Below are 26,218 nucleotides of genomic sequence, written 5' to 3'. Positions count from 1 at the left end.
GGATATTAGAAAAACTATAAACAGAACCCTGATCAAGATGGTGTTGAACGGGGCGGGCATTCTGGCTATCGCATGGTGACCTTGCTCACTGAACTGAAAAGCTCAGATATCGAGCTGAAAGTCGCTTGAGGAATTGGTGAAGGTATCATGCGCTAGCAGGCAGGCGATTACTGCCCCTCTTATTGAACTTTTGTTTTTTTTAGTTTTTTTACAGCAAAAGCTTTCAAGCACTCCGCCCCTAATAATAATAATAATAATAATAATAATAATAATAATAATAATAATAATAATAATAATAATAATAATAATAATAATAATAATAATAACTGAAACGAATAATTCAAGATGCATTGTTGCAAGCCAACGGGTATGCTGTAATCGTTTCTGATCAGCAGATGGGCTCTTGAACAGGAGGTATTGCCATATACGCAAAGGACAAAATTTATGTACAACTATGCACCCTGACTCGCAAGAGCACAATGGAACCGACTGTGGCGTTGTGTGTGCCGTACAAATGAAAGTCGGAATTGTGATATCCGCTGGGTGTATATCTGCAGGCACAACCAAGTGTGATATCGAGAAGTTCATGACCACGCACTTTGCACGGCTTAGCCATGATAAACTATCCACGTGATCATCGTATGAGACTTCAATGTACACTTTCCAAAGCATACAAGAAACGCTTCACTCAGTTTATGCTAGAAGAGCCTGATTTTGGGTGCCACATCATTACAAGTAGCCCAACTACTCAAGAACGGTTGTCTACGCAGCCACCTTTGATCAAGATACTGTCTCACGTTACAACCAAACAAATCCGTGTATATCAAAGTAAGCACAAAGCTATCGCCACTACTACTAAAAATTATTAATATAGATTCATGTACCCTTGTATAAGCGTGTTTGATGTGCTACAGCTTCGCTGGTCATCCACTTTTACAGAGTTGAATGGCTGATAATTTTTGGGGGGCTGTCAGGTATTCCACATATTGCGTATCAATCCAATTTTTTTCCAAGCCATTATTATTGCCTTCACTGATTCATTATCGCGTCGCGTGGCAGGTGTATGTAAAGTAACGGATTTAGAAGCAACATTTTTATATTGATATTGTATGTGAGGTTGTATTGTATGAGGTTGTTCCAGTGGCGCTGTAGGCGCCACTGGAATTTGCCGCTTCCACCAATGTACACGTAATCGTAGTACGCGCAGGGCTTGTTCTATGCCACGCATGGGAACGTTCCATTCTCATTTTGTCCTGGTCACTGCTCTGCTGGTGGCCTAAAATATAGGAATGAACGTGGACCAGTTGCACATTGCAGCGGCGCAGGTTACGGGTAAAATATTCTTGTAGTGTTATGGAGCGACAAGGCGCTGCATTTCGGCAGTATCACGTAGATCGGTGGACGTGAAACACAATGCTGGAATACGAGCCGAAATACGCCATATTCGACAGCACTATTGGACAGGCCTTTTGTGTCGTGTTTTTTATACGAAAACGCGTCTTTCATGAATTATAGGTGTAAGGCTTCGCCACTGTGATGTTTGAGTCGCACATCCGACGTAGCAGAAAATAAAGTAGATGGGCGCACGTGACTAACGGAAGCTCTCCAGAAGAAAAAATGCCAGGCGGCTCGGTTGGATGTCTTGTTCAGGGACCACTTCTCAAGGAATATTTGTGTTTCATTGGTCCATGTGGCACGGCCTTGTGTGCTGGCTTGTCCTGTCGCTGGTGGCGGCTCGGGAATGTGTCACTGCTGCTCCCAACCCAACTGTCTGACCTGCCTGGGCCTGGTCCGTCAAACTGGCCCGATGATATCGTGTGACTGAGCTTCTTAGTGGGGTTATTAGGTGCTGCCTTCTAGGACTATCTAGGAAATGGTCCTACTTGATGACGTTGTCTTGATACGTGCCCAGAAAGGTGGTAAAGAATGGAAATGGAGCGTTTGTAAGTTGCACTTTGAAGACTTTAGGGACGTGCATACTTTTTCACTGGCCAAATAGGGGCAGCGACAACGCAAAATGCTGCAAAAATTGGCAGTCATGGATTACAAACATGAAGGAGGAAGCCAGGTCCGCAACCACATAAACCTGGTAAAAAGAAGGCGGAACAAAGTCGGTGAGCGACTCCATAGTTCCGTAACAGAGATGAGGTGCCAATGAAGATATTGACAAGTGGTGGAGTAAGAATAGCCGATGTTAGCTGGCAACTTGATTACGAACAAAATACTTAAACTGGTGCTGCAGTACAGTCTCATCGTGCAAACGGCTAAGCCAGACAACGAAGCGGCCTGTGGATGGCGCTGAGAAGCAGCGAAGTGTTGCTTGCATGAAGCAGCGATGCTTCAGCAGAGCCTAATCTCTACAGTTAATGTTGTGGCATTTTACAGAAAGCCGGTTATGAAATAGATTAAATATGACCAGTCTTATTGTAAGTTTTGCTTTCATAGGTCAACATTGGTCCACAATCTAAACGCAACCCTCGGAGACTCGCTCAAAAAATTTAAATTTTGCTTATGTCTCACTCGCACTCAGACTCACCACAATTCTGCTCAACCACGTTCGCTCAGTTTCAAACGGACTAAAATTATTCTCAAGCAGGTAGACTTGGGTTATGGCTGACCATAATTTTAATCGACCGTGCTCCCTCTAAGCCTCATGAAACATCGACTAGGACTGACCCGGACTAAGACTTATGCATCGGTATATGTGTGAGAAACACGACTCAGGAGTCCGTTTGTCAAGACATGCAGGTAATTGTCATCCATTCTACAGTTTGTGAAAGCCACTATTCTGCAATGCGCCATTGTACAATGTTCTACGGAAAGCTTGTGATTCGCGATAGGGTCCACCCCTTTAGCGGAGTTGGTCTTAAACGTCATGCGCGTCGTGAGACTATGATCATTGTTGAGCTTTGATGCGACTGACTTCAGCCGTTTCCTTGTGCGATTTCAATGTGCCTTCACGTCGATCGCAGTCACTCACTCGTTAGAAGGAGTCAAGCCATCCATAGATGTCATGGTCTTCTATGCCAATGAAAGTGGCGATATCGTAGTGGCGTAATAAGCCAAGACAGAGCACAAAAATCACCGTGATAGCTAGTTTCGAAGAGTCTTCAGGCATGGAAAAGACGGTCTAGAATGTGCAGTTCCAAAAGTTATTGTTGTTTTCGGCCCATTACACATCTTGAGGCAGCAAGAAGGCTAAGTTACGAAGGACATATGACCTTAAGCAACGCGATCGTGACTTCATTAGCTAGTGGAACGATGCTTCTTTGCAGAAGCGCTTTTATATTTTCTATATATTTTTATTTTTTAAGCTTAAGCTTGTAGTCGCCGTTTTTTCTTACGCTGCCACCGATGCTTCCTTGCAGAATCTTGAAGCTGGTGCTTTGTACCGTGATTTGTTTTCGGTGCGTACTTGTCTTTGTCGCCCCAGTGTTTGCGAATGCTTATCTCCTGCCTGCAACAAGTCATTTCGCTGCTACGGCAGTCTAATAAAATGCATTGAATGCGAGTGCCTTTACAATTTGCAAAGCTGTTCACGCTGACCTGAGAGCACATTTAAAAACAAGCGACATGCTTGCTGTAATACGCGGTGGTAATAGTGTTGCTGGGATAGTCGCTTCATACTATATTACGGGCCATAAAAACTATAGCATGTTAGCTCAAATCGACATAGGAAACGGGCAGGCCACGTACAGCCTTCTGTTGGGAGCATGGCACAGTGGGAGGGGGAGTTGTACTTCGGCAGCCACTGGTTATGGGACGGCCGCGCGGGCTTTATCTTGAAAACGATCTGTTTTGGAGGTGTAGTCTAGGTGGGCTGTTGGCTCGTAGTTTTTCGTGCGCTATGTTTTCCCCGCTCAAGTTGCATTCAAGCGATAGACAACCCGATAGACCCTCGCTGCTGCTGCGGCGTTGTCTCACGCCCACGTTTTGACAGCAAGGGCCCGCGGTCATTGAGTGTGATCAGCTCCTGCGTGCACTCGCATCATGCTTGTTAATTTAGCCAGTTAGCGAACATTCACAAGTTTATACGTACTATAAAACTGCTACCCTTACTTAGCCGAACTGTCTACAAATTTTCTATCGGAATCGGTGCGTCGTCTTTCTGGCGAAACTGCGACGTTTTACAGCGAAACTGTATACCTCTACCGTCCAAGGAAATTTTTGTGTCGCTGGCGTGGTAAGCTAGAAACTCCCCATAAGTTGGCCGATTCCGGATGTAGTGCAATGCGGGGCGAACCCACCACGGAGGCGGAGCAGGCGTTAAGCACTTCCTATACGTGGGCCGACCCCGAAGAAAGTGCAATACCAGCCTTACCCGTGGTGGAAGTGAAGCAGGCGTTAAGCACTCCCCATACGTGGGCCGACCCGGAAAATAGTGCAATACCGGCCCGACCGGCGGGGGAGGTTTAGCAGGCGTTAAGCACTCCCCATACGTGGGGCGATCCTGAAGATAGTGCAACACCGGCCCGATCCTCGGCGGAGGTGAACCAGGCATTAAGCACTAGCCCTATGTGGCCGGTCGCGAAGTGCAATACCGGACCTACTCGCTGCGGAGGTGAAGCTGTCGTTATGCACTCCCCTTACGTGGGCCGATCCCGAAGATATTGCAATACTGGCCCGACCGCGGCAGAAGTCAAGCAGGCGTTAAGCACTGCCCATAAGTGGGCTGATCGCGAAGATTGTGCAGTGCCGCGGTGACCCATGACGGAGGTACAGTTCGTCTTTAAGGGGCCCACATACACAGCTTCGCCTGGTGACCCTTCTTCCCAGAGTGGAAGGGAACATAGTTTTTTTACTGATACACGTTTACCTTTGCATGTGTTAGCCTGTTTAGGGAAACTTTGTTTTGTAGTTAAGAGGATGCCTTTATTCTCCATCCTATGCTAGCTTTTGCCAGCGTCTGTGCATAAGCAGCGATGATAGATGAGGACGTGGTATGCGCGTTTTAACACTTTCAATTATAATCAGTAATTTGTCATATACCTGAACTCACATAATAATAAAATGCGGATGGAGCTAAAAGCTTTTTAACATTTTGATGTACTCATTAACCTATTTGTTTTCTTCCCAACCGTTTTCTTTCAGTAGTAATATATACCACCAAGAAAATGTCATATTGAGCACACTATTTTTTCGACCTTGTTAGTAAAATTTTCGTAGTTCCGTGGTTTGTCGCGTTAAATAATAGAAATTCTATCGATGTGTGAGGCATGCACAGAATGTCAGTTAAATATCCTTTGAAATTGATCGCCCACTGCTTACCTCACATTTTTATTATTTATCGCAATAGAAAAATTCCCACGCATAGTGTGGGAGAGTCGCTGTATGATTCAAGCTAGGCAACATAAACATTGTTTCCAACTACCAGCGTATTTTAATCTTGTCTCTGTACTATTTTGAGAAAGCCTAAATAAAATTTTGCATCATCCCTCGTTCACCTTCGTATGATTTTCAATCTAGTGCAATATGGGTTTTAAAAAGACGTCAGTGTAAAGAGTTTGCGCTTCTTTTACTGAACGGATATATACTTTAAAAAGAAGTTTCACAGAACACATCATAGGGGTCAACAAACACAAGCTGGGCGATGCGACAGTCCAGGCTTCGTGGAAAAGAGTATCCCGCTCATCCCACTTGCGTTGCGTTGGCGAAGCGGCTTAGCACGGTGCATCATTGTCGCTAAATGTGCGTCTTCTCTGCTACATCTTTTTTCCCCTCTCATGCCGCCAAGAGGTCAACTGAAGCGCTCTACAAATTGTAGTCATTGGTTTGCCGGTGATACAGAGCTTTACATTAGTGGACAGCAAGGCGTTCAACGAGAAATTCTTGAATGACATCTGGTAGGAACACATGGTCCCAGTAACTAAGTAGTTTGTGTTATGCACCGCAACGCAGCAGGAATCGTTGATGTAGGAAGGAGACAATGTCATGAGCTGTTGCAGCTGGCACAGGGACTCTTTCTTCGTAGTTGGTGAGGTGGCCTGTGGCCCCATTAAATGAGTGATTTCCAGCAGCTCTTTATGACAGTCGTCTATAAAGATATGTGCCATTCCGTTCAAATGGTCGCGAGGGGTACGAGGAGCATCAATGGTTCATAGGCAAGACAAGGAGCAGGCATGTGGCGTTGACAGTATGAGCAATACCTATTGTACTTCTGTGCAAAAGTGTAAATTTCACGCCAATAAAGTGAAAGACGTAGACTGCTTAAAGTTTTGAAATGCCTTTTGTGTACACACTGAGGACCGGCAGGAAAAGCGTCACATATATCAGCGCGGAGGTGTCTGGGAATAACTGGTATCCACTTGCGGTCTTCGAGACGGTTTTCGCAGTGATGGAGGACTTAATTACGAGTGGGGAAGTAAGCAGCATGTGGGCCAAGTGCACCAGATGGTGGACCTGCTGGTGAATGGGTGAGGTTATCCAAAAGAGCCAAAATGAAGTTATGTGGCTGGAATGAGTCTAGCGCCGGGGTACTGGCAATTTCGGTGGGGACAGGTGAACGGGAAAGAGCATCGGCATCGACGTGTTTCTGACAGCTCAGCGGCCAAGCCGGCCACAAGGATATCTCACAGACGACAGCCAGCGGAATTCATTTTAATAGACGACGACATCGATGGGTTGGCCGTACAGGTATGGCGAAATTTAGGTAATGTTCTAGATATTCAGTGCTCTTTCCCTGTAAAAAGTAGTTAGCTTCATCTTTTGTGAAAGCGCGGCTCGCGTAAGCAACAACATATTCGCCGTGTCACGCTTTTCGTTCGGTGATGGCAGTGGCAAGACCAACTGCACCAGCATACGTGTGGATTTTGGTGGGGGAGGGGCGGCTTCATCGACATATTACCGTATAGGGGGAGTGGTGATTAGACGAAGGAGCATCGCAAAAGCATGATCGCACACAGAAGAACAGGTGAAATGGTTCGAGTCTCTGCGAAGAATCCTTGTCAATGGTGGAATGATTGACGCAAACTTTTGGATAGAGCGATGTAAGTACTAACAGAAACTGATCAAACCAATCAAGTCTTTCAGGGATATGGCTCTTAGAAATAATGTAACAACGCGGAGCTTAGCGGCGTTAGGCAGAAGGCCATCTTTCAACATAACATGTCTGAGAATGGTAAACTTGTGCACTGAAGAGAACATTTTTATTCCAATTCAGTTGAGGGCCAGTGTTAGGGAGACAGCGCAAAAAAAGTCCCAGTCGATGTAGGTAAGTAGACAAATGTGGGACAAATACGATGACCTCACTGAGATCACATGCACACGTATTCCATTTGAGGCCGCGGGTAACAGTGTCCATTATGCGCTCAAAGGTTGCGGGAAAGTTTCGGATGTCAAAATGCATCATAGTAAATTCACATTGGTCGTCTGGTACAATAAAAGCAGTTTTCGCGAGATGAGCTTCAGCCATAGACACTTGCCAATAACCGGAACGTAGATTGAGAGAGGAAACGAACTCCGCAACTTGCAAACAATCTACGAAGGCGTCATCGATCCACGGAGCAGGGTAGACATCCCTTTGGGTTATCGTGTTTCACCAGAAAGAACTCGAATAGAAGCGTATCCTTTTTCTTAACTGAAACCAGTGCGGATGATCAAAGACTGCTTGGTCGCTGCATAATGCTACAGTTCAGCATGTCAACTGCTTGATCATCATGACGCCGCGTTCGGTTGCCCATGCGCGATATGATCGTTGCCGCAGCGGGGAGTGAGTGCTCGTGTTGACCTGGAGGCACACAGTTGACTTTAAGCCAAGAGATATAGTGTGACAGCCAAAACCAGAAGGACCCTTATCAAGGAACTTATGAAGTCACGTCGTTACATCGGGTGCAAGCCGTTGTCTATCGCATGGCGGGAAAGGCCTTAGGAGGGTGCAGCATTTAGTGGTATAGTGTTTACTTCCGATAAACCATCAAAAGCTGGAAAAGTGGCAAGGATTTTGAAGGGCTCCACTTGCCCTAGAGATTCATTCGCAAGCAATTGAAGCGGAAACGGAAATTGGTTGCGCGCAAGTAATTCGGTGACGGTAACATCAAGGACAAGCACGGCGGCTGGAGGTGAGGGCCAGTGTCGATGAACAAAAGCGTCGCAAGGCGCCAAATGAGCACCACGACTGGAATTGTTGGAACAGAACACACGTGCCAGGAGAGATGCACGTGGAGAAGTCCCAATGTAGGGAGCGATAATCAATTTCGCACAGGAAAGTGGAGCCTCATCGTATATGATATCGCAAAGTGGAAAGAAGGCGAGTTCAGCATGGAAGCATCAATTACTCCTTGAAAGCAGTAAATAAGAGCCCACCCTAAAATACTACCATTTGAACAAGAAAATAATACCGTCAACTCGACTGCGTAGATGTCTTCTTGAATGACAAGTATGATGGAGCACGCAGCCGTATGCTCGAGATGCTGTGCGGAGGTCATGTGCAGAAATGGGCGAAAGAAAGGTGTCGCAAGTTTTTCAATGGAACAGCAAAGTTTTTTGTGAACTACAGAGACGGCTGTCCCTGCGTGAATGAGAGCAAGCGTAGGGATACGTTCGACAGCGGCTTCAATACGTCGGGTGGCGAATGACGGGGGCTCAGGCTTTGCGTCAACAATGGACTTTTTGCCGGGGGCACTGCGCTAATAATGTTCGTGTCAGTGGTAAAGGCAAATCTATGTATAGAGGAGAGTGAGCGACGATGAGGAGGAGGAATCGGTGGTCGAGAGCTTCTCGAAGGTGAGGGTGGTTTGGCAAGTTCCTCATTATTCAAAAGACTAGCGCAATACAGCAGGGTCAAAGACAGAGAAGACGACAGGACGAGCACTAATCGTCCTGTCGTCTTCTCTGTCTTTGTCCCGGCTATATTTCGCTAGTCTTTTGAATAATGATGATACACCAACAAGCCCCGCTTTCTGCTTTGATTGGCAAGTTCCTGTCTGCAGCGTAAGGCATAGGATGGTTGTAGACAGGCGCAAGTGCGTCATCACGTGAAGGCAGTAAAGACGTGTGACATTTCCAGGTAGACGACACAAATAACAGATGGGCCATTTTTCCTAGATGCGCCAGTGAATGATGACTTGAGATCATGGTCGTATGCTTGCAAAAGTACGACGGAGGACGTGTGTGGCCGTGATCGCACTACGGATTCGGGATAGGTAAGCGGAGGCGGAGACGGGAACATCCGCGGTTGTGGTCACAGTGCGGTTTCGGCGTATGCTGGCGGAGCCGTGACTGGAAGCGTCCACTCGGCTCGAAACCCTTCAGACATCTGCTCTTGTATTATGTTCCCTAGCATGACTGAGTGAAGAGATTGGCTCCTGCGTCCAGAATATCAGGAACAGCTGGCGAGAAATTTGCTCACGTACGAAAACTTTGTAATGGGAGATTAGAAAGGGGGTGTACAGAGTAAAAGTAAAGTTGGAAAGCAACTCTTCTGGCACGGAAGGGTGACGGCTGACCAAGCCTTGTTGGCAGAGCCCATCATAGCTACGAAACATGTCAATAACTTCTCAGAACGCTTCGTAGGCTTTTCGAAAGCACAGTTACGAAGGCGCCCTTTCGATGTCCTTGTCCATATGCTAGATCGTGTCCACATGAGTCACTGAGGCATCGTTGCGCTTGCTCAGGTCAACGTTACTCTTCTGATAACTAATGAAGATCACCCCACGCTAATTTGATCAAGACAGTGGACGATGCTCCGCACTAAGCTCGCCAACCGCAGCACGGCCGAAGACATCGGTGAACTTGGTCTTGAATGCAGTCCGGTGTGGATGGTAATTCATTGTTTCAAAATAACTCAGCGCCTCCTTTCTAGCAAAACAATCCTATTTGTTAATTTCGCGTTGCCATCCAACTTCTCGTGGAGATTCACTCAGTCATCATATGATGACTACCTGTGTGCTACATGACTACCTGTGTGCTCTGACGGAGCGTGCCATGAAATACGATGGGGCGGGGTGAACGTAATGTCATACTCATTTTCGTACTCGTCATGTTGATATGTAGCTTCCAGATGCGCAACTCCCGTTTTAGGGAAAGCCATGCATTCTCCAGCAAGTATATCAAAGGGTCACAGGACACGTCGTCGGCGCGAACAAACAACCGGGGCAACGCGACAGCCTGGGCTTAGTCGAAAACAGTCTCCAGTTCGGGCCTCTTGCGGTCAGAGGCTGCTTGCGGGCCACTGATGCGACTTTGGAGCATGTATCGTTTTCTCTGAGTGGGTATCTTCCCCGCTAGCACTCGAAAGTTTTGAAAATCAAAACTTATGTGGGAGGAGGCACGAAAAGACACCGCGACTGCTCATATCCAGCGTGCTAGCGTGGTTCATTCTCGCGCTACATGCACGCGAGCATATTCTTCTTCACCACTCAGGAGGAAATATTCACGCCCCTACAGCGTCCTCCTCCCTTGTAGTGCGATACACGATAGAAATGTGTGCAAAAAGGCGCGCGTATGCAAAGAAGAGACACTACAGTACTATGCACTTGAATGGCAATGTCTACACTCCGTTCCAGACATAGCAATCAACACTGTGGAGGCTAGAGAGACTTCATGCAGTGGTTTCATTCTCACTTGGATATTGTTCGATGCTTTTTGACCGCAAATGCGTGCAACTGTCTTTTCATATAGGCTACGCAAGAAGTGTATGTATTGAATGACACAAGTTCTTATACCGTTGCTAAAGCGTTGTTTTAAAGCATCTTTATCTTATTTTTTAGTTATTTGGGTGTGTGTTTTTTTTTTATTTGCAACACGTCGCGAGGTGATTCTCGTGCACGCTCGCGCGATCGAACGCTGTTGGCACGCGGCGGAGCATGAACGGAACGTGAGAAGTTAATGTTTCTTGGCCGAACATCTTGCATAGCTTCCACAGCGTTCACTGCTATGCATGGAGCGGAGTATAGCGTCCGATAAGAAGTCCAAGTAAAGCCAGTTTCGGCCAACGGCACATATAACAGCGGTGGTCGTGACTGGTAGTATCTAGACACATGGCGCATTGTATTCCCCATTGAGGGCGTCGTCTTGCGCTGTCGATGTCTGCGCGCCGAATGCAATGCAGCTCGACAAGCAGAGTTGATACGTATTGCGTGGTTCTTGCGCGTGCTCAGAGTTCATGCCGTTGAGGGGAATAACGCTCACTACGGTGTCCTCGAACGGCGTGCAATGGTGGCAGTGGCGGTAAACTGCGAATGTCAATGTGCCTTATTGGCCTTGCTGATTCATGCTGCGTTAAGATTTCAGGTGCGGGCACGGCTCAGCAAGGCGGTGAATTGTGAGGACCAGCAAGGCATTGGTTCCGAGATGGCGTCGCAGTCAGTGCGGCTGCTTTTCGCCCGCTGTATAATTTGCCGGGGGTTTGGTCAGAATTGCAACGGAAAGCATATGCTGTCGATGTTGGTGTTGCAGCGTTCACACAATCCGAGAGTAATGTATTAGGCAGCGCCGGCAGCGTGGGTTGTGAGAGAGGCGAAGCAACAATGATGCCGTAGGGCGAAACCACGACCTGCCACGGGTTCTCGTAGATTGCCGAGCCTGGTAGAAGCTTAAGCTCCGAAAGAAGACCGTCTGGCAGCTCGCGACTTGCGTGTAGATAGCGCAAATATTGGCCACTCACGTTGACGTAGAAGTCATTCTGGAGCTGAAGACCCCAATTGGCAGACCAGCTCCTGCAAAGCTTGGGTAAACCACGGAAGGAATCCGCGGAAGGTGCGAGCACAGAACATCAGAAGGCTCGACTGCTGCTGCTTTCGGTAAAATCTCGAATGCCGACAGCGTCACGGTTGCCATAGTCGCTGAAGGCATTGCCAAGCTTTTGCTTATCGCGTCGCCGTGTCTGCGAGAGTGAAATTTGCGCCTAGTGGAGCCGGTGGGTGAGCCTTTGACTCGGTGATGAGTGAGGTGCCCGCAAACGTAAAGCTAATGGTATGCGGGAATGTCCAAGGAAGGAGAGTGGCGGGCCGTATAGTAGCCGAAAGCACTTGCGTTTGTCCAAGTGAATTCATTGGAAAGAGTCGTCGCGCAGCTGCCTTCAAAAGCAGGGAGGAGGCTAACGGACCAAGTAGATGTTTGATGCTGGGGCTGGCGAGTGCTGACGATCGGCATGGGTGGATGCAGGCTATGTGGGGCGATAAAACGCGGAATAACGCGACGGTTCAAATGGCGTTACAGTATAACGCTCGAGGTAGTGTATTGAGCAAGGATGGCTGCACGCAAGTCTTCGTAGAAGTCGGGACCGTGGAGTGGTAGGCGGAGCTTGGAACGCAGCTGGAGCCTGCAACCTTGTTAATACGGAAGTGGCTGTCCAGTTGTGTGAAGCAAGTGTCTGACATGTCGATGTAGACTTTCTGGACACTAATAATGCTTGACACCTGCCAGACCCCGTGAGGCCACATCACTCTTGCCTTGAGAGAGTCGGCGCATTGCCGGTGACGTGGCGGGTCGTTATCGCCCGGATCACCAGTTTGTGGGAGGAGGAGTGAAGACGTAACCGCTAAACCCACGGCTTGTTCAGGCCGGCCAGCCATGGTGCCGCCAGGTCTCGGGAGTGGCAGACACCGTGGCCGCTCAACTGAAGCGCGCTACTATGCTCTCTTTTCGTGCTACATGTACGTGAGCAGTCTTCTTGTCTAGTGGCTCTGGAGGCGATAGTTGTGCTGATACACTTTGTTCCAGGTGTTTCTTTTGACCTCTCGAAAGCTTTCGATAACGTTAGCCATCAGGCTCGTCTCCAGAAACTTCATCACTGTCGTATAACACGTAGTGCCCACTCTTTATGTAATCGTATCTACATTGGCGAATACAGTATGTAGAAAGTAACAGGCTCACCACTTCTCTGAAGCTGGTTAATGTACTTGAGGGAAGTATGTTATGCCCATTTTGTTTATTTTATATGTCAATAAACTTGTTACCACTGATGAGTCAGTGAAGTACGTCATTTACACTGACCATACAAGTTCCTTTTTGTCTCGTCGCTGAAATGTTGAGTTCGCCAATCATATCATCATACATTTACATTTCTGTTATTTCTGGTCTATGCAAAACTATGTACAACAGAATGTCAGTAATGCAAGAGCAGTAATAAACAATCCGCGTCACAAAGACCTTGCCAGGCAGTTGCTATTTATCAATAACGCACCAGTGGAACACGTTCAGTGCTTCAAACTAGCGGCATCTACTTTTCTACAGTTGTGTCACCGCCACTGGCCCAGCAGAGGGAAAGGCACTGACGCGCCCACACGCACCCTAAGGTACTCTCGGCGTCTTCCTTGGGGAAGGGGAAAAGGAACGAAGCTGCACGAAGCTTAATCATGCCGTTCGCTAGACGGAGACAGTACTGCAGAGCCTAGCCAGACATCAGTGCTGAGCGTGCGCCATGGGGGAAAGAGAACAGAATGCGCGCACAAACGCGACCGTGTTCTCGCCGTTACTGCTTCCGAGGCGATTGTCTAACGGTTGTAAGTGCTCAGCCTGCTTGAAATTTCCAGGCTATCATTGATGCTTTGGTAGCATAACATAAATTGTTCAACACATGACTCAGTCGTAACAGACTGGACCACCTGGGGAGTAAGATGCCGATGGGAAGGGCACTACATCCTCTGTCCGCAGGGATTGCACGGGTAGTCGTAGCCTAAGGTTGGTGTCCAACAGCTCGCGTCTGGTAGAAGGTCGGCGAATCTCTCCCTACCGGTGTTTCATTCCACATTGAGAACACACCTAATGCCTTGTGAGGTGAAGCGGCTATCTCTGGCTCACAGTAGGTGTCAGTGGGAACCACATCGAAAATGCCGCCACTTAGCGGGCAAGCAAGAGATACATTCTCACCAAGCTCCACAAGGCGTATGTTCCCGTTTTTGTGCCACTATTGTATATGAATATAATACAGCAGCACTAAGATCTCTCTCATGTATTAGTCTACTGTAGAACACATACAAAAGCGAAGCATAACTGAAAAAAAAACTCATGCAGGAATAAAAACGCCCAGAGTTGATATCCTTAGAGCTCATTCCTGCGTTAGAGGTTATGACTTATGCCATCGGCGTTGCTTTTTTAATTCCACTTCTTTTAACGTACCTGCAAAGAATGCTGCTGCAAAGCAAGAATCCAGTGCAGGAGAAGGCCATTTTTTGAATGACGTTGTTTGTAGCCAAGTGAGAGAGTAATGCTTCGTCTCAATGGGGAACTTTGAGCCAGCAAGGTAGGAAGACAGTTTCTTAAGAGCCCTTACAATACACGCGCATTTTTTCTCGGTGGCTCTGTATGTCTGTTCGCGACTGGTCCACTTATGACTTGCATAGAGAACCAGGTGCTCTTCCTAACCCTCATCGTTTTCTTTAAGTACAACACCCATGCCTCGTACGCTACCATCACGCTGAAGTTCGAACTACTTAGTGGAGTCCGGCGATCTGAATACTGGTTGACTTGTAATTGCGCCCTTGAGGAAACCAAAAGCACGTTCTTTTTTTTTCGTCCATGATGACCTCTTGGGGCTCTGTTTCTCAGAGGGCAGCGGTTATAGTACTTGTCAATTCCGAGTACTTTGCAATGTACCTCTGATAGTTGCCTGGGAAACCTCAGAACGAGCCGATGTCGGTCTTCATGTACAGCTGTGGAAAATTCTGTCTCACGACCCCCTTCACGGCGGCGGTGACGGCTCCGTCCGATCACATGTTCAAGGTGGATTGCCTCTGCCTGCACCAGGAGGCACTCTGCTCCGCGTAGGCGCACCAGTACAGCCCGCATATGTTGCATCTGCTCAGGCCATGACGCGTAAAATGGCACACTGTCGTCTAAATATGGCAAAGCGAACTCTTCCTGCCCCTGCAGCACTCTGGCCATAAGGCTCGGAAAACAGCACGGCGCGTTCTTTAAGCAAAAGCTCAATCATTTGGGGCGAAAAGTACCCAATGGTGAAATGAATTTACCGTATATGCTAGCCTGCTCTGTGACGGGAGCCTGCCAGTAAGCTGTGACTATATCTAGGGTGGAATTGAATGGAACGCTGCTAGCTCTCTGGAAGCGCTCTTAAATGTTGGGAATTGGGCAGATTACATCCTATGTGATCGAATTTAGCTTGTGCTAACCGACGCGAAGACGCTGATCTTTTCCAGATACTTCAACTAAGATCAAAGGCAAGGTGTAGTAGCCTCACAAGCCTCTATCATTCCCAGTATCAACATTTTCTTCACTTTTGCCTCCATAATGTCGTACCGACTCCATGATACGGGGTAGACCTTACACAACGCTAATGGTGAGGACGGTATTTCGACGTCATGCAGAAGCACAGATTCCCTGCCTGGATTGTCCACAAAAATATTCCGATATAATTGCAGGAGGTTTTGCCCCTCATTTGACTGGTCAGGTGCCAACTGCGCTTTAGAAACCAGATTGTTAATTACTTCATCAGCGGCATCTCCGTTCGTCGCTGAAACTAACTCTGGAAACTCCACTGGTATCTCTTGAGCTACGTTTAGCAAAACGCCCACAAATGCTTCCCATTATCTGTATGGCTTGAGCAGGTTACGAAGGTAAATTTGCTCTACCAGCCGCTACTCCTGTAGGTGGTATCTGATGGTTTTTGAACAACCTAGGCTAGGCCTTACCATTGTACATAAATTTGGGTTTTCTGTGATGTTCGTAGAATTATCACTTTATCGCCCACCAAAAACTGACGCAATCTGGCTGTGCGATCATAGCAGATCTTCGCTCACTGCTGGGCCTTAGATATCACATCGCTTGATGATTGCCGAGCTCTTTTCATACCTTCAAGTAGCTTAAGGACTTATTTTAGCCTTCCCACCATTCTCGAATCGTGCAGAGCGCAGGCCACAGTGCGAATGTCAAGACTGTCAAATGTTGAAATGCCTCTTTTACCTTTCAAGCCATTCTAGTAGGTATCCAGCTGGCACTGTTCAAATCACCAAACTCAAGCCCGGCCAATCTAATGCCACGTCCCAGTACGAGTTCTGTTCTTTCTTGCAACACTATTTCTGATACTGGGGCACCATTTTGGGTGTTATGCTGTCTTTACTGCCGGATAAGCTATCTGTTGAAATTTACTTCAGTCTCTGCATTATATTACATGCTGCGTGTTAAACAACATTCTGATGACGCATATGTGAAAGTGCACACAGCCACGGCTTACCATGCGGATGCCGTAAAACTTATCTTGTGTAAGGTCATCCAAGACGTCCGAGGTTAGTACGGTTGGTGGCACCATGCGGCAGGTATTGAAGGTGATATCGGGTTCATGATGGTGCACAACAAGAACAAAAATATCCACCGGCACATTCCTGCACAAAGACATAGACGATCAGTATGCGGCCAGGTTCATTAGGTGCATTAGGCTAATCATCCGTTTTTTGCACTTTAGTTTTTTTTTCCTTCCATGATGGCTTTGTGGTAAAGCGTGCTGCTTCTGTTGCACAAAGTCTCGTCAGACACATTCCAGTGTGTCTTGCAATGCTAGGCTAGTTCTGAGAGTACCGCGCAGAATAACAAGCGAAATTATTTCTTAATTCCCACTCTTACAGACTTTAAGCCAATACATCGCTACGACACATAAAATCCCAAGACATATCACACTCGCTGCATTTGAATTCATCTATTAACCCTCGAGGCCGAAGAATGTGCAAGGCTAGCATAAGCACTGTCAATACCTGTATAATATTGTGACACTCAGAATTATATAGACGCCATTGAGACTACTACAAAGGCAGCTTCAATGAAGCTGCAGTACCCTGGGTAACTATCTTGATACACCAAGCACGAGCTCACACGCACTGGAGCATGCTTACATTATTCGTGGTGGCACCCATGGCGTGAGTATGATTTTTTTATCAGGCAGAAAGAATGGTTAGAATGGCTTCCATTAAATACCATTTGAATGCAGCATGACTAAATGAAAATCCAGTGATAATAAATTTAGTATACGTGGGAGGACATGAGAACGTACTTAACTACCGTCATAGCCCGTCATCATGTCAGAAACTGACTAGTGGCTAAAAACCACTAATGACGCTGATCACCTTATGAACGCTATGAACTCTGAATTGTAAAGATATGCGAAATATCTTCCATGAAGTATCATTTTCTGTTAAAGAGGGCGTTAGCAATAACCGAAGTCAAAATCTTTATATCGCCTTGACATCTGCAACAGCCATTCAGCCATAGTTCTCATTTAAAATGGGCCATGCCTCGTGCAATGTGGGGAAGGTATGAGGCAGAACTAATCTCAAAATGATGTAACTTTCATTTATTGCATTTAGCATTGAATCAATACAGTGAGAAGACGTATTGCCACCATCGAAACTAATTTTGTATGAGGCGCAAACTGCAGCGAAATTTATCTTTTTGGGCGACTTTATCATTTGTGGCGCAGCCTGCCAATGCGTCGGATTGCTGTCTTTGAGGAACTCTTGTGATGTTGGTTCAGTACCGCCTAGCATCGGAGAAATTTTGAGGGACATTTTTCGTTATTGCAGAGCACCACATTCCCAGTGATGCATGCCTAATTACCCTAGCTGGCGTCAGAGATGTTTATTGAAGAGCGTCACACACCTACTGGCACATAACCAGTGATCCAACTTGGCGTCAACGAGGTTCGTTAAAGACCAGCAGAGACCGAGCGGAACATATGCAGTGCACCAAGTCAGCGCGAAAGACTTTCTTCGAACCGTGTCGCCGACCTGGTGGTGGTGGTAACAACTTTATTGAGACTCTGCTCAGTTATGACCTGGCAGGCCCGAGTCGTAGAATGGCCCCTCACGAGGAGCGACCCTTCCGGCCCAGGCAACGAGGGCTTTTTTACTTTTTCATCCGGCGTTCTGAGCAGCTCATCCCACGTCTGCTGTGAGGGAGCTGGCAGAAGGGACCTGGGAGCGGGTAAGCCCTCGCACCCCCAAAGAATGTGATTTTGGGTAGCCAATGTTTGATTTGTGCAATTTTGACATATTGGGTTCCATTGCCCGTTGGTAATTATGGCTAGCCAATGTGGGCTGGGGAACGATTTAGTTTGGATTCGACGCAGGATCGAGGCTTGCGCTCGCGTGAGGCTTGCATTTGGAGGCGGGTAGATTCGCCTTTTTTGCTTGTAATAGTTTGTTATTTCGTAGTATGTCGTCGGTGCCTCATCCATGGGATCCGAGTCTGTGGGGCACATCTCCCGGTTGACTAGACCTCGGGCTACCCAGTGTGCCTCCTCATTCCCTTGATTCCCCGAATGGGCAGGGACCCATACGAGTTCAACAGTGTTTTCATTATTGAAGTCCCGTAGGACTCGCGCTGCACAGACGCCTATGCTGCCTCTCGAAAAGTTGACTATTGCCCGTTTGGAGCCGCTTATGATAGCTTCCACAGAGGGATTCAATTCAATTCAATTCAATTCACTTTATTTCAACACCGCAATGTTGAGGACCGCGAACAAAAAACCATTTATGGCCAAAGCCATGGCAAAAGCCTTTTATGGATGGCCAAAGCAATGGCAGTCTCTTCCGCTTCCATGGTGGACGCTGTTTTTATGGTCGCGGCATTGAGGATACTTCCCTCTCCGGTCACGACGCTCACTACGAAAGTTTGGTGATTTTGCTTTGCTGTATCGACATAAGCGGTATGCTGGCTGCTTCGGTACCTTTCTTGAGGGGACTTGGCTCTGGCAGACCGCCTCTTGTCGTGTCTCCCAGAGAGCATGTTCTTGGGTAAAGATTTTATAACCAAACGGCTTTTGACCGCACCGAGTAATGTTGTTCTTCCGGCTGAATTCATAACGGGATTCAGCCCGAGTTTACTTAGAATAACCCTGCCAGTTGCGGTGCGGGAGAATCGTTCACGTTGGGCTGTTTTATGGGCCTCCACGAGTTCATCTAGGGTATTGTATATAACTAGCTCAAGTATTCGTTCAGTGTTGCCATACCTCGGGAGGCCAAGGGTAGCTTTATGAGCTGTGCGAATGACGCTGTTAACCTTTTCCTTGCCAGAAAGGCGTAGGTGGTAGTAAGGGAATGAATACACGACGCGACTGATCAGGAAAGCCTGCGTCAAATGGCAGACATCAGCCTCCTTCATACCCCGGTGTCGTGTGGCTACTCGTCTGATTAGGCCACATATCTGGCGGGCTGTCGTCCGTAATCGGACATTCGCCTCAGAATTATGGGTGTTATGTTGAATTAACATGCCCAGGACTCTTATAGTCAGTACGGGTGGAACTGGGCCGTCTTCCATACTGACTCGTATAGGGGAGGTGGCGTCCGTTTCGGTGCCGTGTTTGGTTGATTTATCACGGATGACGAGAAGCTCTGATTTTGTCGGCGAGCACGCTAGACCATTTTGTCGCACAAAATTTGGTACGGTATCCGCGGCCGCTTGTAATGCTTCCGTGATTTCTCCATCGGAACCGCTATTTGTCCAAATGGTGATATCATCGGCATAGATGGAGTGTTTGATATGCGGGATCCTTTCCACTAATGGAGGCCGGTTTCGCATGGTCACATTGAAAAGGAAGGGGGAGAGGACCGCACCCTGAGGGGTGCCCCTTGTACCTAATTGAAATTGTCCGCTTTTAATGTCCCCAAAATGTATTTCTGCAGTGCGGTCCTTGAGAAAGCTTGTAATATAGCTCTAAGTGCGCTTCCCAACATTCATTTGGGCTAGATTTGTGAGTATTGAAGCATGTGACACAATGTCGAACGCTTTACTCACATCCAGCCCTAGAATTGTACGGGTGGCTCTTATAGGACCCGGTTGTAGGATATCTTGCTGAATTCGCCACATAATGTCTTGAGTGGATAGACCTAATTCCCGCATCTACCGTGACCAATGCTGGCGTGAAAGATTCGTTTCAGAGCCGCATGCATATGCACATTGCCACATTTTCTGTGACCCAAGTTGGTCCAGTAGTTGGTTTCGTATCCTGTTACCTCAGCACAGCTGCCGAATGCGCTACCCTTTCGACCCCTGACAACCCTGTAACCCAGTTAAGCAGCAGAACTGTGAAATACAAGCATATACAGTAAAAACAGAGACATCGTCTCCGCAAAGTGCATGACTATCCTAAGAATGTTACTTAATGACGACACATTCGGAGAACAGCATAAGATACTGTAACATCTCAGCTAAATTTTACAGTGAAGCTCTAGTGGCTCAGGGTTCGTGCATTTTTGTTCTGCGTCAACAAACTGTGGGCCGATTCTGGTGATAGTGCACCAAGGGTCCAAGCGCAAGGGCACCTACGCCTGTGGACTCTGGGTAGTGGGCTCCGGAACCTGTAACGTGCCCTTCGACTGCACTCTTCGTGAAGTCCTGCCTAACGTTCCCCGTATAAGCGGTACGTTCTCGCTTTGTCCCAGACTACCAAATATAAGCGTTCTTTCAGGCCAGATTACGCGTGAGAAAACGCGGCCGACCTGCCGCTCACCGCGGTATACGGCCAATGAGCAAACACAGCGTTCGTACGCAGCCCTGCAAATTTGGCATCCAAAAAGCGCGCAGAAGCATTGAGAGAGCGTAACAAAGCGAAAGGTGCTTGTAGTTAAGAGAGAGAAGCTGTGAGGAAGAAAGAAAAACGAAAGGCAAAAGAAGAGAGCGAATAGACAGAAAGAAGTCGTCCCCCTTGCGCATTACTTTGATGGCGCAGGAGGAGGAAAGACTGCGCCGGCCGGGAATGAGCAAAACATAGCGTGAGCCGGCGAACAAGGCGATTATTTTCGGTGGTAATTATTGTGATCACTTTACCAGCGACATTATGCGACTGTGTGCGCGTTGTATACGCATGTGGACGCGTCGATGAACGTCCTCAGTGATGTAAGTGATGTTCAATTCCGGCGATGTTTCCGGGAATTGTAAGGAGCCAGTGACGACATTTCGTGGGAGTGCCACCACAGGCCGACAATCAGCAGTGGTGAGCCTCCATGTGCGCCCGATCATCGGGTTATGGTGTGTTTGCTGTAAAGCTGCAAACCACTGTTGACTCGGTAGGTTGATGGTTTCTTACCATACTACGAAATCTTAATTTCAGCCATTGCACTATTATAGGCCAGCAGATAACGAATCTCGGTGATTAAAAATCTGAATGTGTAGTACTAATGCGGATACGCGCATAGAAGTTTTGGTATGAATTACCTATTACTGCGGGCGTAGTTCTGTTTCGGTTTCCTGAGATTGCATTATTGCTGGCGTTATTTTTTGCTTGCGTAGTCAGGTGTACTTTAGTTTAAATTTCATTCGCGGACTTTTCGGCGCTTTATCGCGGCGCTAGTAATCGTGCGTAGCCTCCTAAGAAATATACCGTTGTTCTTATCCGCTTCGTCGACATTGCGAAATGAATTCATTGTATTTAATAGTTGAAGTTTGTCGAACGACTGCTTTATATTGAACTTTTCTTTCGGTTTGTTGTACATTCCTCGTTGTAATGTGTGCACTTGCCTGGGTTTCTCGTTTTTCTGTTCAATGCGTCGAGTTCACTGGAATTCAAAACCTAGTTTAGCTCGAAGCTTGTTTGACGAGAAAATAATAATTTAACTGTGACGATTCAGCAGCAGAGAAAAAGTGTCGGTTTGCACTGGAAGCAGGATTGCCACAGTATATCCGGGAGAGGAGCAGTGCAGTCGTTACTTGTAGAAGGGGCGAAGTTCTATGCCACAGGCAAAATTTCAATGGCGTGATATCTCACGTCGACCTAGGAGTTTCAAATTTTATTGCAGACTGAAAAATCTACATTTCTGTATTTTTGTCGTCTCCTATTGTTGTCAGAAAGCAGCGTTGCATTTCTAAAAATCTATTAAAGAACAAAAAAAAAACACAAGTTGGACATTGCGCTTATGTCTAGTGATTTCTGTGCAGTGTTGGTTTACGGCTGTGACGTACACACTGGCTCAAAATAGGCCCCAATAAGACCTTTCTTGGGAGATTTTGTTTCTTATATTATAAAATTTCGGCAATTTCTTTTTATTTTCACCTAATTGTTTATTTCTACACAGGATTAACGCAGGAGAGGCCGACATTAATAACAACACTAGCAAAGAAACAGAATACCCGGCTCTCCACTGCAAGTATAGAGTGGACCATAGCAACGGTAAATAAAAATCAGCCCCCGCATGACTGTTCCTTGCAGTTGAAGCACACAAAGGGAAAGGTGATATTTAGCTGTCACAAAAAGTGGGGTGGGGTGCAGAGACAAGTGTTTGCAATATTGCTCGCATGAGAATGACATTCAAGCACTTGCACGCGCTCTGCTATCATTGCAGCTAAACACACATTCAAGAGCCCTCTCACTCGTTTCTGGTGATTTCACAAGAATGGGAAGTCACTGAGTTTAGGCGAGTGTAAATGAAGGCAAATGCGGCTGAACGCCAGCAAGTGTAAGGGGTATAAATGAGTGCCTCTGAGTGCCACCTGAGGATGTGGGCCAATTAGTTATTATCTGCAAATGCGAAGAAATGTGACTCTCAAATAAACTACAAGCCCAAGAAAACTGCGTTGACTTCGAAGAGGACAAATACTGCTTCTGCAGAATACGAAAAATGCAACTGAGCACATTTTGCTAGCTTTAGTTGCTTGCTCAGAGCATTGCGTGTCTGTCTCCATTGCCATGCCTTGAATTATTTGTTTACACTGGGCATGCTCTCATTGTACTCAGATTAAGTAGGGATGGATTCCAATGCTACTAATGAGAGTGAAATCTCAAACACAGTGCTGTAACTTCAAATGTCGGACACATTCACATGTTAACAATCTCTTACGAGTTATCCACATCTGAAGTGTGTGATATATTAAGCTCTGATTTCTGTAGAAAATCATCGCCACCTAGTTTCATAATGTTAAGATAGAAAACTGGATGTGTTGGTTGAGCCTGATGTGAGGTGAAAGGCGCAAAGATGACAAGAAGTTAAAGACACAGATCGGGTGCATTATTTATTTCCAAAATTGTTCTATCAGGAAAAAAAGCCACTATTTTATATTCGCAGCACTATCACGGTTCAGCTGGGCACATTCGTGTTCCGGTAGAGCAGTTATGTTTGCGATGAGAATACTCAAGCAACATTGACGTGCCTATCACCTGCCTCAACGATCCCTTTGGTCTCAAATACTAATCTAACCCATTTGTCAGAGCTCCTGTCAGGCGTGGAAATTTGGCGTACATTTGAAATCTCTACAATGAATTGCCAGGTGGCCCTCTGTCCCTTTTATAACATTGTTTTGATGTTGCCTCGGCCTTTCATTCACGCATTGTTCGGTTTGTCGCACATACTTTCTACTACATGACAAAGAAATTTCATAAGACTCCTGCCTGATAATCTACGCATTCATTTTCATGTTGTGTAACATAGGCTGGTGCCTTGCAAAAAAGAGTTGCCCATTCTGCAGAACCTTGCAGGCTTGCACGGGTAGAAAACACCACCTTTACATAAGCTTGCTTCACAGTCTTCTTCAAATTAGGTGCCATTCGGTGTATGTAAAATATGACGGCTGCCTTTTTCGCGAGGTGACTCTTGGGCCAGTTGGCGAGCTCACAACTTCTTCAAATTTATTTCTGCTAAGAAAAGTGGCACAAGTTGTAGGTTCCTGCCTCTATTTGTAATTCAATCTGCTTAAGAAAACTCTCTCCAGCTTGATGCGGGCAGGAGATGGAAACATTCAGCAGGCACATGTCAGCCATGTTGCGTTTGACGAGATTGATTAGACTGCCTTGACTAGATTGCCCATCGTCGTCCTCACGCCTTTCGAATAAGATCAGTTTTATAATGCTGACGCATGCTCTTGGAGAAAGGAGAAGAAAGGAAGGTAGGCCCGTTAGCGAGCGTAAATACAAGCGAACTACTCTGTGCTGGGGAAAGGGAATAAGGAAATGAAAGGAAACAGGAGAGTCTATATCTCAGATAAAAAGGAAAGGAATGTGTCCATGCCAATGCAATGCAGCGTACTCTAGCAACAACCTGCATGTCAAGGAGCAGGGCAACGCAAATCTATTGAGCACAGTCTCGAGAATAGTTATCTTCCTCAACAAGGTGCAAATAAATGTATTCGAGTTTGGTTTTCTAGCCGCACCACAGTGAGGGCAGTCACATAAGAAATCTCGCATCGTTGTCTCACAGCTTCATAAGTTTACGGTTAGCATGGAGACTTGTTTAGTGCAAGATCACTACTACATGTGCCTTGAACAACTATCGAACAAAACATAGCCCTAACAGGCGCCAGGTGAAAGATTTTCCGGAATTGTCTAACATTAGGTGGAATTTCTTTTTTCTTCCAGGTAAGACGATTGACTGCTGGTCCAGGATTCATCACGACAAATCATTCTGAGCATATACGAAGGATATCTGACGTGTTTCTGTTGACGAAGCAATTATGTCAACATTGTATACGTATTTGAAAAGGCTTCTTTTTATCTTACTGACAATGTATACATAAAAAACTTCACTTGCATCACTTTGCCTTCACCTAAACACTACGACTTGTATAGGTGTGTGCTCCACAGCTAAAGAAAATTATGTTGCTTGACTTCGACAGTAGTTCTTCAATTCAAATACGTAGATTTTCGTGCAGCAGTTTCACTGCTTCTTTTTTCATGCTAGTCAGGCATAGGTATTTTTTTATTAGCTTAAAGTACTTCGCTGCCTAAGCTCCACATACAAATAACTTACCTATACACTAAGTTTCATACGTATGCGTGTTCTGTTCCTCATATTCACTTCTCTGCTATTTTACATAACTTCGGTTCTAAACAAATCTTTTTTGATGAACGAGAAAGCAATGAATTGAGAGGCCTAACTTTTCTTTGTCACAACCGCATGAAGTTCATGCAAGTTTATGCGTCATGCTTGTTTCACACTTTAAAATCTGCTAGCGCGCGAGCACTGTCTGTCTGCTTTTGTATTTCCAGTTGCAGTTTGTCTTTTACTTTTTAATGTCAGCGCTTTCTATATCAGTCCACATTCTGTGTGAAGAACCTACAGTGAAACTATGCTTCGCACTTTGTTGTATTGTAAATAAATCATTCTCCTTTGAAATGTATGTTCTGTGTCCAACTAAGCATAAACATGTCTGCATGCACGTACAGCATGTTTTCAGAATGTGCACATAGATGAAGTCGACATTCCGCTGAAGCATACTTTAGGTGGTAAGAGAACAACTTATGTTTTTAATAACTTTGTATATGGTTTAAATTTATATAACAAATATAATGAAGGCAGAGGCATTCAACTATTGTACACGATACCTAAATCATACTTCAATCTTCCCTTAGAGATAATTGGGCAGGCAAGCGTACAATCCGTCTCACCTGCTTGCAACCACTGCCTGGCATACCATATCTTGCATGAGACAGCACAACAGCGTCGTGACCGCTTATAGGGCCCCTCACCAGGCCCCATACCAAATTTTGGTTATACACTGAAAGTTATTACGTGTCCTCTAGGGAGCGTTCTGCTGCAAATATGTTTCAAACCAGCTCATTATTGGCCAAGATAGAAAAAATTTAATTCCACGAACCCATGATATCGGGAGGCGAGCTCCTCTGCATAGCAAAACTCTCTCTAAACTTCTCGACGATGTTCTCCGTGAGTCCAAAATTATCCATAAAACGACTTCAAGCTACCACCCTCTAACTAATGGTCTCACAGAGTACTTTCATCTCACGCTGCCCGACATGATATCAATGTACATCCACCCTGATCACACCAATTGAGATGTCATTCTACCATTCGTCACTTTCGCATACAGCACGGCCGTCCAACGCACTACGGGGTACTCGTCTTTTTTCCTTGTGCATGGTCGCCAACCGATCACTGTCCTCGAGGTTCCTTTGTTCGGTGTCCCCATGCCCTCGTCCATGTCGGTGAGTGAGAAGTTCGTTTAGCGCATTGCCCGGTGTCGCCAACGTGCCCGCCTCAATATTGATGCCAGTCAACAAGACCGCAAAATTCGCTATGATGCATCTCACCGTATCGTTTCCTTCCACCCTGGAGACGAAGTGTTACTGCGGACCCCAGTTCGCGCTCCTGGAATGTGCGAGAAATTTCAGCCCCATTTTATCGGGCCCTACATTGTACGGGAACAGACTTCGCCAGTTAACTATCGTGTCACTCCAGTTGTTCCGCCTTTGGACGGCCGCTCCCGTCCCACAGAGATTGTGCATGGTTCGCGTTTACAGCCTTTCATACGATGTTTCGCTCCATAACCAGCGGCCAGGTTGGCTGCTTCCACGTGCGGGGGAAATTGTGTGAGCATTATATAACCTCTT

At 46.5% G+C, this 26,218-nt stretch overlaps 1 protein-coding gene across 1 annotated transcript in view; it reads right to left on the bottom strand.

Annotated features, from left to right (window-relative positions):
* LOC139057938 (uncharacterized) overlaps nucleotides 1-26,218 on the bottom strand; it is a 113,386-nt gene that overhangs the window by 19,747 nt on the left and 67,421 nt on the right. Inside the window, exon 11 of the mRNA XM_070536745.1 lies at nucleotides 16,130-16,277. Coding sequence (XP_070392846.1) covers nucleotides 16,130-16,277 — 148 coding nt within the window. The remainder of the gene's footprint in view (nucleotides 1-16,129; nucleotides 16,278-26,218) is intronic.

This window comes from Dermacentor albipictus, chromosome 3 (assembly GCF_038994185.2).
Source record: "Dermacentor albipictus isolate Rhodes 1998 colony chromosome 3, USDA_Dalb.pri_finalv2, whole genome shotgun sequence".
In the NCBI taxonomy this organism is placed as follows: Eukaryota; Metazoa; Arthropoda; class Arachnida; order Ixodida; family Ixodidae; genus Dermacentor; species Dermacentor albipictus.
This window is presented reverse-complemented; position numbering and strand designations above follow the sequence as displayed.